This window comes from Rhincodon typus, chromosome 7 (genome assembly GCF_021869965.1).
Source record: "Rhincodon typus isolate 14 chromosome 7, sRhiTyp1.1, whole genome shotgun sequence".
In the NCBI taxonomy this organism is placed as follows: Eukaryota; Metazoa; Chordata; class Chondrichthyes; order Orectolobiformes; family Rhincodontidae; genus Rhincodon; species Rhincodon typus.
The window spans coordinates 28,364,319-28,381,061 of record NC_063338.1 but is presented as its reverse complement, the minus strand read 5'-3'; the positions used below and the strand labels follow the sequence as shown (position 1 = coordinate 28,381,061).

Here is a 16,743-nt window from a genome sequence, read left to right as displayed (position 1 = left end):
CCAAGGCGGCAAATGCACATGGGATACAGGATAATTTGGTAAAATTGATTCAAAATTGGCTCAGTTGTAGAAGACAGAGGATGATGACAAAAGGCTGCTTTTGTGACTGGAGGCCAATATGCAATGATGTATCACAGGATCTGTGCTAGGTCATTTATATAAATAACAGATGATCGTGTGGGGGTTTGGATTATTAAGTTTCGCAATGACACAAAGATTGTTCAGGTAATTAACAGTGAGGTTTAATGTCTTGGCCTACAAGAAGGTAGGTCTTCTAGAAGATAAGTCAAATGGGCAGATAAGTGGCAGATGGGATTTAACCCTGAAAAGTGTGAGTTGATGCACTTAGAAGGAGTAATTTGACAAGAAATTATTCAATGAAAGGCATGATACTAGGATGCTCCATGGAACAAAGGGACCTTGGTGCATCTATCTATAGATCTTGGAAGGGCATGTCAGTAAGGTGATGAAAAAGGCATATGGGACACATGCTTTTATCAATTGAGGCACAGTTTACAAAAGCAGGGAAGTCATGTTGGAGTTGTCTAGTACTTTGGTGAGATCCACGTATAGAGGACTGTGTGCATGTCTGGTTGCCACATTACAGGAAGGATGTGATTGCACTGGAGGGGGTGCAGAGGAGATTCACCATATTTCTGCCATGGTTGGAAAATTTAAGTTTGAGGAAAGACTGGATAGGCTTGGGATATTTTTGTTGGAGTACAGAAGACTGAGGGGTGATCTGATTGAAGTGTACAAGATTATAAGGGGCAAGGACAGACTGGATAAGTAGCAGCTGTTCCCCTCAGTTGAAGGGACAGTCACAACGGGACACAAGTTTAAGGGCAGGGCAGAAGGTTCAGGGGGGATGTGAGGAAAAACCTTTTTTTTTAACCCAGAGTATGATGATGGTCTGGAATACACTGCCTGGGACAATGGTAGAAGGGCAATTACTTCACGTGCTTCATAAAGTACCAGGATGAGCACTTGGCATGTCATAACATTCAAGGCTATCAGCCAAGAGCTGGTAAAATGGTATTAGTTGAAGATTAGGTGTTCCTCGTGTTGGTGTGGACTCTATGGGCTGAAGTGTCTGACTCTATTATTCTAAGTCAGATGACCAAAGGCTCAGTCAGAGACAGTGTCTTGAGAGAGGAAACTTAAGCATAGAAGTGAAGAATATGTGTAGACACACAGATTAAGACTTACGCAACTGAAAGTACAATATCAACCATTGAATAATTATACAGGTCTGGCAGCATCTGTGAAGGAAAAAAAAAAGTTAACATTTCAGATCCGGTGACCCTTTCTCAGTGGCCAGTGAGTTCTGAGAAAGGGTCACCGGTCCCAAAATGTTAACTCTCTTTTTTCCTTCACAGATGTTGCCAGACCTGCTGAGCTTTTCCAACAACTTTGTTTTTGTTTCTGATTTACAGCATTTGCAGTTCTTTTGGTTTTTATTGAATAATTATAATTGGGGATGTTCAAGAAACTAGAATTAGATCTGCCTAGATACTAAGAGAGTGGTTGAGCTGGAGGACATTAGAGAGATAGGAATGGGTAAGGCCATGGAGGAATCTGAAAACAGGAATAAGCATTTTAATATCAAAAACATTGTTCTTGTTACTGACTCTTGGTCAAAAAATCTTGTTCAGCATCAGCTGCCAGTGAGTTGATGGATAGAAACAGTGCTTTGAGCAGGGACCAAAAACAATGGTTTCAGTCTTCTAAATACTAAATCAGATAAAAACCCTGTTCATCCTGTACTGGATGTCAGGGAAGCAGCCAGTGGAGAAATCAAGAGGGGTGGTGGCTAGATTGAGCAAGTCTCACGTGAACTCACGCATACATGTGAAAAATAACATTGCACTTTCAGATGATGTCGTCACAGGGCATGTATGAGAAACAGGACAATGTCAAGGATAGATAGGAAGCACTAGTGGTAACAATGCAGAAAAGGCAGCATTTAATTGATTTCCTGGCTATGATTAGATAGGCAAGAATTAAACTGAGCAAGAGCAATCCCCATCAGCTTGATAGCAATGGAGAGGCAAATGGTGTTGCCAGCTCTGTCAAAGGTTGCAGACAGGTCAAGAAGGAATAGCTTACCTTTTATTTTATTACAACCCCATCATATCAAAGTGACTTTGATAACAGCTGTTTCAGCACTGTGGTAGGGACAGAAACCTGTTTGGAAGGATTCAATCATGGTGCTTGAATTAAGCACTTCTGGTGCTACGGTACCTTTTGAACATTTTTAAAGTGGTAAAATGCCAATTATGGATCAATTATACATGGGTCGATAAGCTCGGTGACTGGATGGTTTGTTCGCAATAAAGGGTAATGCCAACAACATGGGTTCAATTCCCACATTGGCTGAAGTTACCATGAAGGACTCTCTTCCCCAACCTAACCCCTCACCCGAGGTGTGGTCACCCTCAGGTTAAACCACCACCAGTCGTGTCCCTCTCTCTTTCTCTCTCTCTCTCTAATGAGAGAACATCAGTATGGTCTGGTAGAACTATAGCAACTTTACCTTTACACCAATGACATAAGTAAATGGTTCTGCATTTTTAAAAGACATTGTTAGTTAGTTAAAAGTTATAAAAGATTCAAATTCTTCAAAAAGATTTTTTTTGTGATAAACCCATTTACAGCCGTGTCAATAAAACGATGCCAATTGCCACACCAACTTCTGACATACACAAAGGAAACAAGTTTCCATTTTGACATGTATTAAAAATATTCTAACGGCCCAATTACATTAGTTCAAAGTATTTTACGTTTGACAATACACAAAGTTTTTAGCAGAAACTTGAGCAATCAAACGTGAACTGTACAGCACACGAACGTGGGCCCTTCAGCCCACGATGTTGTGCCGAACATGATGCCATATTAAACTAATCCCTTCTGCCTGCCCTTGGTCCATATCCATGTGCTTATCTAAAAGTCTCTTAAATGCCCCTATCATATCTGCATCCTCCACCACCCCTGGCAGCACATTCCACATGCCTACCACTGTCTGCGTAAAAAAACCTGCTCCTCACATCTCCTTTGAACTGTCCCCCTCTCACCTTGATTTCAGGCCTTCTCTATTAGACATTTCAACTGTGGGAAAAAGATTCTGACCGTCAACCGTTAATCCAGGCAGTTTCATGGTAAACCTCTTGTGCATCCTCTCCAAAGCCTCCACATCCTTCCTGTAATGTGGCACCCAGAATTGAATGCAGTACTCTAAGTACCAAAGTCTTATACAGCTGTAACATGACATCCTTACTCTTGTACCAACTTTCCCAACCAATAAAGGCAAGCGCTTCATATACCTTCTTTATTACCCTATCTACCTGCTTGGCCACTTTCAGGGAGCTATGGACTTGAACCCCAAGATCCCTCTGCACATTAATGCTGTTCACGGTCCTGCCATTAACTCTACATTTTTCCTTAACATTTGATCTCCCAAAGTGCAGCAGCTCACTCACCTGGATTAAAATCCACCTACCATTTCTCCACCCATATCTGCAACTGATCGATATCCCAGTGAATCCTCTGACAACCTTCTACACTATCCACAACTCCAACGATCTTTGTATCATCTGCAAACTTACTAACCCACCCAAGTCACTTATATATAATCACAAACGGATGTCCCAGTATAGATCCCTGCGGAACAGCACTCATCACAGACCTCCAGCCTGAGAAACAACCCTCCACCACTAACCTCTGCCTTCAACAGGCAAGCCAATTCTGAATCCACGGAGCCAAGTCTCCGTAGATCCCATGCATCTTAATGTTCTGGATGGGCCTACCATATTGCCCTTGTTGAATGCCTTACTAAAATCCACGTAGACAACATCCACTGCTCTACCCTCATCGATCATCTTTGTCACCTCCTCGAAAAATTCAATCAAGTTATTATGACGTGACCTGCCCTGCACAGAGCCATGCTGACTGCCCATAATTAGGCCTTGCTTTTCCAAATGCCATGTAAATCCTATCCCTAAGAATTCTCTTCAATAGCTTCCCAACCACTCGAGAGTCTCTCAGTTTCCAGGATTATCCCTATTTCTTAAATAGAGGAACAACATTAGCTACTTGACAGTTCTCCAGGACCTCTCCAGTGGCTAATGAGGATACAAAGATCTCGGTCAAGGCCCCAGCAATCTCCTCACTTGCTCTACCCAATAACCTGGGGCAGATTCCATTGGGGCCTGGGAACTTATCCACCTTAATGCTCATCAAGAGATCCAACACCACTTCTTTCTTGATCTTAAAATGCCCTAGCATAATAGCATGCTCCACACAAATCTCACTATCCTCCATATCCTTCTCCTGGATGAATACTGACGCAAAGTACTCATTTAGAATCTCACCCACATCCTCTCCCTCCAAGCACAAGTTCTCTCCTTTATCCTTGAGTGGTCCTACCTTCTCCCTAGTCATCCTCTTGTTTTTAAATATACAGAATGCCTTGAGATTCTCTTTAACCCTACTACCAAGTTCATTTCATGTCCTCTTTTTGCTCTCCTAATTGCCTGCTTGAGTTCTTTCCTGCTTTACATAGAACATAGAACAGTACAGCACAGTATAGGCCCTTTGGCCCACGATGTTGTGCCAACCTATTATCCTACTAAGATCAAACTACCCTGCATACCTTACATTATACTATCATCCATGTGCCTATCCAAGAGTCGCTTAAATGTCTCTAATGTATCTGACTCTAACTACCACTGCCAGCGCCAGCAGCACATTCCACGCACCCACCACTCTCTGTGTAAAGAGTCATAAATAGGTTGATCAAAACACACGATTACCAAAATCAGGTCAGTTCTTTAATTCACTCAGGGATGAGAGTGTCAAGGGCTGGGCTATCATTTATTGCCAATGCCTAGCTGCCCTCTTGAATTGCTGCAGTTCAGTTTGGATAGGTACACTCAATGTCATTAGTGAGGGAGTTCCAGATCGTGACCTAGCAACACTGAAGGAACAGCAATCTACTTTCCATCAAGTCACGATGTTAAGTAGCTTGAAGGGGGAAATTGCAAGTGTTGGCATTCATACATATCTGTTCCCCTCCGTCCCAGATTCAAATTGTCATGGGTTTTGAAGGAGATGCATAAAGAGTCTTGGTAAATTTCTGCAGTGCATTTCATTGATAGTATATACTGTGTTACTAAGGGTCAGTGGTGAAGGGAAGGGAAATTTGTTGATGTGTGCTAATCAAGTAACCTGCTTTGCCCTGGATGGTGTCAAGCTTCTTGAATGCTGTTGGAGGTGCACTCATCCAAGCCAAGTGGACGGCACTCTAACACACTCCTGACTTGTGCCTTGTAGATGGTGGACAGGCATTAGGGAGTCAGGAAGTGAGTTACTCATTGCAGGATTCCTTGCCTCTGACATTCTCTCACACCCACAGTATTTATATGGTTAGTCTGAAACAAATTCTAGTCAATGGTAACTCCTCAGGATGTAGATAGCAGGGGATTCAGTGAGAGTGATGCCATTGAATGTCAAGAGCAATGGTTAGATTCTTGTTGGAGAAGTTCATTGCCTGGCACTTGCAGGGTGTGAATATTATTTGCCACTTGTCAGCCTAAACCTGGACATTGTGCTGTTCTTGCTGCATTTGAACATGGACTGATTCAGTATTGAGGACTCACAAAAGGCATTGAACAACATGCAGTCATCAGCAAACTTTTGAGCTTGTGATGGAGGGAAGTTCATTGATGAAGCAGCTGAGGATGGTTGGGCCTCTGACACTCCCCTGAGGAACTTCTGCAGAGATGCACTGGTGCAGGGATAAATGACTTTCAATAACCACAACCAGCTTCCTTTATGCCTGCTATGACTCAAAAGACTCAGTGGAATGTGAAGTTAGGAGTCAAGTAACACAACTGACTGTTAGTTGGCTTCAAGACAGAAAGCAGATTGTGGAAGCAAAGAGTAGCTAACCAGAATCGCAGAAGGTATGATGTTTCACCTGGATCATTGCTTGGACCCCTGCTATTCATAATCTGTGAATTTGTGGATGACACCAAATTGTGGTGATCTTGATACTAAATGGTTAGAGTACTGAATGCAGTTCTGGTGGCCGCAGTATAAGAAGAATGTAAAGATCACTGGAAGCCAGGAAACCCAAGTTTAAGTCCCACCTCCTTCAGAGATGTACATGAGCATTTTCTAATCAACTTGCTCAAGGATGTCTATAAAGATCACTGGAGAGGATTCAGAGAAGACTTACAAAGATAAATACCCACCAGACTGCTGGCATCATATCAGGAAAGGATTGCCAGGTTTTATTACATTTCAATTGAAAGCCGGTGACTCTGGGGTGACCGAATGGAGTTCTTTAAATAATGAAAGATTTTGTCAGAGTGGATTCAGACAGAGAATGTTTCCTATAGTTAGAAACAGCATAATAAGATAGTCACCAAGAAATCCAAAAGGAAACTCAGAAGAAATCTCTTCACCTGAAGAGAGATGAAAATGTGAAACTCACTATTATAGGAGAGGTTGAAGTGAATAGTATAAATCCATGTAAAAACATATAGAAATGACAGGTAAAGGTATACAGATTGTTATGTTAGATATAGATGAGGAAAAACAGGAATAGGCTTGAGTCGAGCAGAACCATTGATGTGGTTTCAATTCTGCACATTCTATACAATCCTATCAGAGATAGTAGGAACTGCAGATGCTGGAGAATCTGAGATAACACGATGTAGAGCTGGATGAACACAGCAGGCCAAGCAGCATCAGAGGAGCAGGAAGGCTGACGTTTCGGGCCTAGACCCTTCTTACAATCCTATGTCTTTCTTTCTGCAATTGGAGGTCATCATGATGGTATTAAAGTGGTTCTGTACAGAACTATGATAGACAGTTTTAATTATTTGCATCTATTTTGTGATCAGAGCTAGGTAAGCACTTGAAAACAAACAATACTGTGAAAACACACAGGACAGCTGAATAATATGCAGTTGCATAAAGTCAATGTTCAGAAGAGATGATGGAGCAAAATGAAGAGAAATTCACAAAAGACGTACAATTTGACAAGGTTTGGCATGGAAGACTAATTAGTAAAATTAGATCACAAGGGATTCAGGGAGAGCTTGCCAATTGGATACAAAATCGGTTGGATGGTAGGAGACAGAGGGTGGTGTTTGAGGGTTGTTTTTCAGACTGAAAGCCTGTGACCAGTGATTTTCCACACAGTTCAGTACTGGGTCCATTTTCGTTTGGCACTTATATAAAAGATTTAGATGACAATTTAGGAGACATGGTTTGCAAGTTTGCAGATGTAACCAAGATTGGTGGTAAAGTGGACATTGAAGAAGGTAATCCAAGATTACAAAGAGGTCTTGATCAAGTGGGTCAATGGGCTGAGGAGTGGCAGATGGAGTTTAATTTGGGCAAATGTGAGGTGTAATTTTACCAAAATGCAAACAAGGACAGGACTTATACAATTGATGGTAGGGCCCTGGTTAATGTTGTAGAACAGAGAGACCTAGGGATACAGGTACATAATTCTTTGAAATTTGTGTCACATGTCAACAGGGTGGTTAAGGCTTTTAGCCTGTTTGCCTTCATTGCTCAGAGTTTTGATATAGGATATGGGATGTCACGTTTAGGTTGCACATGACATTGGTGAGGAGTACATTCTGGAGTACTGCGTGCAGTTGTGGCTGCCCCGATATAGGAAGGATATTATTAAATTGGAGAAGGTTCAGACAGAATTTGTTGCCAGGAATGACAGGTTTTGGATATAAAAAGATAGCCTAGATAGGCTGGGACTTCTTTCACAGGAGCATTGGAGGTTAAATGGTAACCAAATGGATATTTATAAAACTAATAAGGTCATAGTTAAGGTGAACAGCAAGGGTCATTTCCTTACAGTGGAGGAGTTCAAAACTAGGTAGGGAGCATATTTTTAAAGGTGAGAGGACAAAGATTTAAAAAGGATATGGGGAGGGGGCAACTTTTTTTTTTTTTAAACACACAGAGTGGTTCATATGTGGAATTAACTGCGAGAGGAAGTGGTGGATGCTGGTTACAACATTTAAAAGACATTTGGATATGTACATGAATAGGAAAGGTTTACAGGGATATGGGCCACATGCAGGCAAGTGGGACTAATTTGGTTTGGGAACATGGTCAGCATGGACTAGTTGGACCAAAGGGTCTGTTTCCATGCTGTATGTCTCCATGTCTGTAACTAGACTGACTTAATTTCATGTCGACTACCTGGGCTCCATAATCCTCAGAATTTTTACCTAACAAACTCTCTCAATCTCAATTTGAAAATTAAAATTTTCAATCGATCCCAAGCCTGAAAATCTTGGTAGAAATAAGTCTGGATTCCCAACACCCTTTGTGCCAAGTTGCCTTTTGTTACATCATCTCTGAACAACCTTGCTTTAAATTTTGAATTATGTTTCTTGTTTTGTAGCATGAACTTACCTCTGTCTATTTTTCCCCAGTGGCAGCCTCTCAGCAGTAGTGAATACCTGCCGTGGCGGGTAGACTTGCAAGGCCCTGAATAAATAATTAAACCCTATTGAGAAAATGGATTGGAAAATATTCTTGACGGCAAGAAGTCTTGCCCTGCTGAAAGAGTAGGCACAACTGCACCATAACATAACAGGCCAGTTATTACTTGGTCGGCATTATATCATGCCATTGTACCCATTTATGGAGACTGGTGTCTCTGCCCATCTAGGTCTTGTTCTAATGGCAGCCATGGTCTTTCTACTAAAGGTACTGGATACTGCCACTGACACTCCTACTGCTGGTCCTAATTGCAAAGGACTCCCAGAGGTGGGTGCGTCCAGGAGCATCCACGACCAACATACCACCAAGGTCACGTCTGGGTTCAAGATTTAGAGCTTATTCCATCAAGACTCCAATTCGTCCACTAAAATTGAGCTCAATTTCTCTACATTATTTCCTAATAAATCCTTTCATAACACAGAAAAAACTTCTATTAGATCACTCCCACTTCAAACAATTTAAGTTTGCTTTTAACTTTCAACATTCAAGGGAGTGCAAGCCTAGCCTATGCAATGTGTCCTCTTAATTTAACCCTGTTCGCCTTGAACCAATTTAAGCACAGAATCATATTTAAGGAAAGAAAACTGGTTAGTCCTTTAACAAGTTCTCAGGAAACAACTGTTATGCATCATTCTATCAGATCTCCATTCCTTGCAGAACTTGCACAACTCTGAAAACCCAAACTTTTGTAGCATATTTATACAAAATAGCTTGTTTCATTTGATTCTTAAACTTTCTCTAACTCCTGAAGTCTTAACATAGAATTAATAAAGAAAAAAATGCATAAATGTAGCACCTTTTACCACCATCAGATATCTCAAAGTGCTTTATTCTTGATGTCGTGATCAGTATTCATTCGTTCAGTCACAAAAACCATTATCCGGTCATTATGGTCTTGCTGTTTGTGGAAGTTTGCCATGTGCAAATTGGCTGCCATGTTTTCTATGTTACAACAGTAATTACACTTCAAAACTGCTTAATTGGCAGTCACATGCTTTGGGGTGTGCTGTATAAATGCAGGTATCACTTTCAACCACTGTAAAACACTCCTTTCATTTATTTGAATGCTCAAAGCCTGCTCTATTTACTCTCACTATCATGCCTCAAATGGTTGATGGCTGTTGTTGATACAACCAACATCAGGTAACACCAGAAGCTCCACTTTAACCTACATCACCTGATACAGAAATGCTCATCTGAACATTTCATCACACAGGTGACACGTGGTACAGCAATGCAAAATATGGAAATAGAATCAATAATAATAATCCTGAGCAACAATCAACATGCTAAGGTGAGGTGCATTAAGCAATTGCAACAATACAGCTGCTAGATCAGGGCATCTTTCATGCCATTTACAGACCAACACTTTACAAAATGATGCTACAATACAAACGTTCTATTCTAATACCAGTCTGCCTTTCACATCTGGCTCCTAACTTAGGTCCTGAAATTAGACTGCAGAAAACATTGCCCCTTTTGACAGAACAATGTTATAGTGAAGCCGGGAGCTCACAAAACAACTTGAGCATATTTCTCCCTGGAGCTATGTCCCACACTCTCACATTTACGTTCTGCCTGGAGCCATCCCAGTTTCTCTTCTTCCCCAGAGCATTCCCTCATGCTCCTCTATCTTTCCATGGAGACCCCTGTTCTCTTGCTACCCACCTCTACTCTCTTGCTCCAGAGACCATCAGCTTGCTGCCACCTGCCATCTTCTCCTCTCCCCTAACTTCACCAATGACCTTTCACCCTCTTTCCCACCCCCACCACCCCTAAGGATGCATTACTCCTGTTCACCACAAAAGCACCAATGAGGCCATGATAGAGCTCATCATTACAATCTAACAGCAAAATCTAACAAGCATGGCAAATACGCAACACAAGATTTTGCAAATGCAGATATTTCTTGCCACATGCAGACTGATCTGATCTTTGTTTGTATATTTGGAATACGTATTATCCCAGGGACAGATCTTCACCCCCTTCATAATTTTATTCAACACATTCTCAAAACCATGCAGATATTTTGAAAAACCTATCTATGACATGAAGTATGTTGGCACAAATGTCTAGAGATAATCCTGTTTTGGAAAATATATTATACCTTTAAACAAAGTTCCAGAGATTAAATCAACTGCTCTTGCATTCTTGATGAACATAACATGCATAAAGGAGAATGTAGGAAGGCATAGAGAGCTTGAGCCATTCAAGCTTTCTCCTTGCACTCACCAGATGGATCTTCTATACCATGTGGCTCAGCTAAAACAGGGAAAGAAACCACTTTGCCAGGATAGTGAAAACCGACACTACTTTTGGACAGGAGATAGTAGGAACTGCCGATGCTAGAGAATCCGAGGTAACAAGGCGTAGAGATTGGACGAACACAGCAGGCCAAGCAGCATCAGAGGAGCAGGAAAGCTGACGTTTCGGGTCGAGACCCTTCTTCAGAAAAGGGGGAGGGGAAGGGGATTCTGAAATAAATAGGGAGAGAGGGGGAGGCGGATAGAAGATGGATAAAGGAGAAGATAGGTGGAGAGGAGACAGACAGGTCAAAGAGGCGGAGTTGGAGCCAGTAAAGGTGAATGTAGATGGGGAGTTAGGGAGGGGATAGGTCGGTCCAGGGAGGACGGACAGGTCAAGGAGGCAGGATGAGGTTAGTGGGTAGGAGATGGGGGTGGGGCTTGAGGTGGGAGGAATGGTTAGGGAAGCGGGGACGAGCTGGGCTGGTTTTGGGATGCGGTCGGGGGAGGGGAGATTTTGAAGCTTGTGAAGTCCATGTTGATACCCTTGGGCTGCAGGGTTCCCAAGCAAAATATGAGATGCTGTTCCTGCACTACTTTTGGACAGACATGTTTCCTAACAAAGTGGGGAAGAGAAAAAGAGAAAATACACGCCTGAAAATTTCTCATAAGTTCTTATGCAACCAAAAAATAGACCTGCATGTTATTCTCAGTTGTGCATTGACAGTCAGGAGTGAGAACTAGTGACCATAATCTGGCTAATCCATTGATAGGCCAATTAGGATTTTAGCTTCCTAAACCTTACATATGCTTCTTTTTTACCTTTTGACTAAATTCATAACCTCCCTCATTATCCATGGGTCCCTTACCTTGCCCATCCTCCTTCTGGAACATGCCGGTCCTGAACTCTCAGCAGGTCTTTAAACAATTCCCACATGTCAAATGCAGACTTGCCAGATAACAGCTCCTCCCAATTTATATCCCTACCTCCTACCTAATACTGTCGTAATTTGCCCTTCCCCAATTTAGCATCTTCCCGCAAGGTCCTGACTTATCCTTATTCATAACTATCTTAAAACTTAAGAAGTTGTGACCACTGTTTCCAAAATGTTGTCCCACTGTCAGGTCAGTCACCTGGCCAGGCCCATTAGCCAGCACAAGGCCCAGTATGGCCCCTCCTCTAGCTGGAGTATCCACATATTGTTTCACAAAACCCTCTTGGATGCACTTAAATTCTGCCCCACCTAAGCTTCTTGCTCTAAGGGAGTTCCTGTCAATATTGAGGAAGTTAAAATCACCCAATATGACAACTGTTCTTATTGCATGTCTCCATAATTTACCTACATATTTGTTCCTAATATCTCAGCGGCTTTTGGGAGGCCTATAGTATAAACCTATCAGAGTGATTCCACCCATCTTATTTTTGAGCTGTACCCATATTGCCTCAGTAGGTAAGCCCTCCAGTATGTCCTCTCTGAGTGCAGATGTAACATTCTCCCTGATTAGTAGTGCAACTCCTCCACCTCTGTTACCTTCCTCTCTATCTCATCTAAAAACAATAAACCCTGGAACATCGAGCAGCCAGTCCTGTCCCTCTCTCAACCAAGTCTCTCATCATTGTCCCATGTACTGATCCAGGCTCTCAGCTCATCCACTTTACCTATATTACTCCTTGCATTGAAATAAACACATTTCAGCCCATTGCTACCATCATGTTCATTTACCTGTCCCTGCCTGTCCTTTCTTTCTGATTTACTGGTCTTAATATGTACCTTCCCCTCAATCCCTCCAATTGCTGATCTGCTGTTCTGGTTCCCAGCCCCCTGCCACTCTGAAGTAGTACTAGCAAACCTCCCTGTGAGGATATTGGTTTCCCTCCAGTTTAGGTGCAGCCCATCCCTCTTGTACAGGTCAACCCTGCCCCAGAAGCGGTTCCAAAAATCCAAGAACCTGAAACCCTGTCCCCTGCACCAGCTCCTTAGCCAAGCATTCATCTGTCCTATCTTTATATTCCTCGCCTCACCAGCATGTGGCATTCGTAGTCGCCTAGAGATTACTATCCTCAAGGTCCTGCTATTCAACCACCTTCCTAACTCCCTGTACTCAGTATGCAGGACCTCATCCCTCTTTCTACCTATATCATTGGTACCAATGTGCACAATGACTTCTGGCTGCTCACCCTCACCCTTAAGAATTTTGTGCAACCGCTCAGAGATGTCCTTGACACTGGCACCAGGGAGGCAACACACTATCCTGGACTCTCAAATGCGGCCACAGAAACACCTGCCTGTGCCCCTAACTAGCGAGTTTTCTACCACTATCGCTCACTTGGATCTTGCCCAACCCTGCTCTACAGCAGAGCCAGTTGTGGTGCCACAGGCCTGGCTGCTGTTATATTTCCCTGAGGCTATCCCCCTAATCAGTATCCAAGACGGTATATCTGTTAGTGAGGTGATTAGCTACAGGATACTCCTGCACTTCCTCCCTACCTCTCCAGGCAGTCACCCATCTACCCGAATGAACCTGTGGTGTGACCACCTCCCTGCAACTACTATCTATCACACTTTCTGCCCCCACATGATCCTCAGTGTGTCCAAGTGCCACTCCAACCAAACAATATGGTCTGAGGAGTTGCAGCCAGTCACACTTCCTGCAGACATGGTCATCAGGGACTCTAGACTGCTTCATGATCTCCCACATCTGGCAGGAGCACATCACTGCCCTAACTGCCACCTCTGCCCATTTACACTAACAAAAATAAAAGAACCCTACCTTGCTCACCTTACTCACTGAAGCCCAGTATTCACCTAAACCCACACTTATAACAACAAACAGTACTAACTGGTTACTTAAATTTCAATGCTTAACTTAAACTTAATTAAGGAAGTTAGGGCAATTGAGTACAATTTGCACCTGGATTGCCAATTGTACCAAAGTGGAAACTCTACTTCAATTTGTTTAAACTTCTAGATTTTTGGATTCCCATCCCAAAGTTATATCAGAACGATACCCGTAATAACAATAAAAGCAGCTGTGGGGCAACAAAGCATTTATATGGGGCAGGTTTAAATAAACATGCAGTTCATCTCAGTAAGTGTTAAGAATAATCAAGGATTGATATCCTGCACCCTATTAGTTGGATTACAGGGGCCTAGAGAAGTGAATTGAGGAAATTTTTAAAAATATTATATAACATGAAGTTCTGGAATATGTGAAATTTGAATTTATCATGCAAAACATAGAATACTAAAAGCTACAAAAATCAATGCCATCATTTTCAGAAGACTGACTTTAGAAGGCAAACTACATACTATAACATTCAATGATATGAACAGACAGGCAGTAGCTGGTAACAATTAAAACATATGAGAGGTAAAACTAATAAAGGCATTGTATCCCTGAAAGTGTGATCTGGACACATCTCATTGTTTGCAGAACCTTGTTTTGCATAATCTACTGCCACAGTTCCATACAGTAAAATAATGGCTGTGCTTCAAAAGTACTTGATTGATTGTGCAGCTCTTCGGCACATGTGGGACTGTTAAAGTTGTTCTATCAATGTGTTTTTCTCCTTTAATGGTATTAGAGATAGCTTACAGATATCTACTTTATGTTCATATCAAAACTGAAATAAAAAATTACTGGAAACACTTAGATCAGACAATCTGCAGGGAAAAATAGATGAGGTTAATATCTCAGAAGGGGGCCCTTCAAAACATTTTTCCATGGGTCCATATCCAAAAGATTAATCCATGTGCTTCTCACCACAGGTGCTGCTTGAGCAGCTGAGTGTATCATGCATTTTCTGCTAAGGATTGTTTTTTGATCTACCTCAACGGTTGAAAAACCCTTAAAGCATTGTACAAGAGCAAAACAAACACAAAAAGCTATTCAAATTTTACATCATAGTCATTGTGTAATTCAAATCATGAAATGTTTAGGTTTAGGAATTTTACAAAAATGAACAGCATTTTTGTGGTGATGCACCTTAGAACAATATAGTTCTTTCTCTGTAGTATTTTCTTTAGCATAGTCTGCATCAACTGCATGAATGTAATACAGGTATTAGTTTACAGAGAACTACCTATTTTCACAGGAGGTTTCCTACAATCTGCAGTCAAAACAAAACAATCCAAATTGTTCTAACAGCGAAAATATCAAATTAGAAGTTCGTAAAAGAGTCTTTCCAATTTCAGTCTTTCTGCAAAGTCTTAAAGTAAAACGTAATGCAAGTTTAAAATAAGTTTCAAAAAACTGAAATACATATAACTCGTTTTAAATTATATGTCTCAATTCTATAATCCCTTACTACAGTTCCTTCCGCTTGCCTGGACTGAAACACTGAAGTATGCATCTCACTCTTCTCAACATTTCAAAAGAGGAAGTCAAGATTAAGTAAATTACTGAACACGCTGACTCCAATACGTAACGGATATTTTATTATAGGACAAGTGGGCTTTAAATCCTCAAGATTTTCTAATTCTCTTCTCCCAAACTCTGAAAAGCACCTGATATTGTCATGTCTCAGGATACAATTATATCACGGAAAACATTTTTATTCCAGAGACATAATGATCAAGAAAAAAACAATCAATTCATGTTGCCTACATCCTCTATCGCCCCCATCTTTCGGATTCAGCATCTGATTTCTTACGAAGCTTTTATGACAGAACTAATCTAACTTAATTGCTACAAACAGCATAATCTTGTGATGTTGTTTCAGTCTCGGTGATAAACATGAAATGAAAAGAAATACGTGAAAAGTATTTTTATATTCCCAGCAGGTCCGTGCAGCAGTTCTCAAAACAGCAACATACACGGACTCCTTCCCTCGCGAAAAAAAAAGCGCCGGGGCACAGCATTGCTCCACATTAAAATTATAAATATTTAAAAAATGCAAAAGGCAAAAAAAACCATCACTGGCTAAGCTTGTTCCACCGGCCAGCCCAGCTCTGCAGCAGATCTTAGTTTTAAAACGCGACGGTCAACACGGCTCCTTCTGACAGCACTGTTTCAGGGGCCAGCTCGAACCTCCCAAAATTCCCTCCAGGGTCAATGCCCTCCTTCATCTCTCTCCTCCTTCCACTCCACACCACCCCACCCCCACCTCTCTCTCTTTCTCCCCCCTCATTCCTCCTTCACTCCCTCCATCTTCCTCTAGTACCCCCTCCCTCCATTCCCCTTCCCCTTCCCCGGGTGTTTCTTACCTGTTCCGTCAGCTTGAGGACACCCATTCCTCTGCCGCTCACATATGCACAGGCTCGTCTCGCAGCTGCTCCGATGACGGTTGCGGGTTTAATTCTTTTTTTTAAATTGTTGATTTACTTCTTTCCCCCTCACCTCGCACGGCGGGCGGTCAAAGGAAAAAAAAATACGGTTTTTAAAAAAAAACCGAGAGCGAAGTAACGGCCGTCGGTCGGTCGGTCGGTCGATCGGTCCGTCTGCCCGCCCCTCTCGCGCGCGCCGCTGCCGCCTCCTCCCTACCGCCCCGAGCGGAAGTCGCGCGAGCAGTCCGAGCCCGATAGGATTCCATCAGCTGATGTCATCCGAACGCGAGCGCCGCTACCCCTTCGTCCCTGTGCCCTGGGGCGACTGGGAGCTGGTATCGGACTCGCTCTTCGACAAGACCTTCATTCTCACAAAATCCTTTGCCATTCAATTGTTTGTGGGGTCCGCACATCTCCCCTGTCCCCATCCTCTCTAAACCTCCCCCCCACCCATTCTGCTTTGAAGGTTCGCAGCATCTTTTAAAACGCACGGGTTGCGAACAAAAGCACCCGAAAAGGATGACAGTACAACAAATCCTGGCCACAGGGGCACCGTTTCTGGCCACCGACCTGGAAGGAGCGGGACAAGCGGCAATACGTTAACGTAATGGCACTGATATATAAAAAAACTTTTGCAGACAGACTGCACGTAATTGGAGGCCATTCGGCCTGTCGTGCCCATGCGGGGT

The 16,743-nt window shown here is 42.4% G+C and overlaps 1 protein-coding gene across 8 annotated transcripts in view; it reads right to left on the bottom strand.

Moving 5' to 3' along the window:
- Positions 1-16,407, bottom strand: part of LOC109920960 (serine/threonine-protein phosphatase 6 regulatory ankyrin repeat subunit B) — a 162,273-nt gene extending 145,866 nt beyond the window's left edge. For 5 of the 8 annotated variants that reach the window (XM_048599174.1, XM_048599175.1, XM_048599180.1 and 2 more), the window contains exon 1: positions 15,995-16,406. In XM_048599174.1, the coding sequence (XP_048455131.1) occupies positions 15,995-16,021 (27 nt within the window). In that variant the 5' untranslated portion in view covers positions 16,022-16,406. Of the gene's footprint in view, positions 1-15,994 lie in introns of all 8 variants that reach the window. The other 3 variants (XM_048599173.1, XM_048599176.1, XM_048599179.1) reach the window with 1 other exon arrangement.
- Positions 16,408-16,743: the final 336 nt, after the last annotated feature.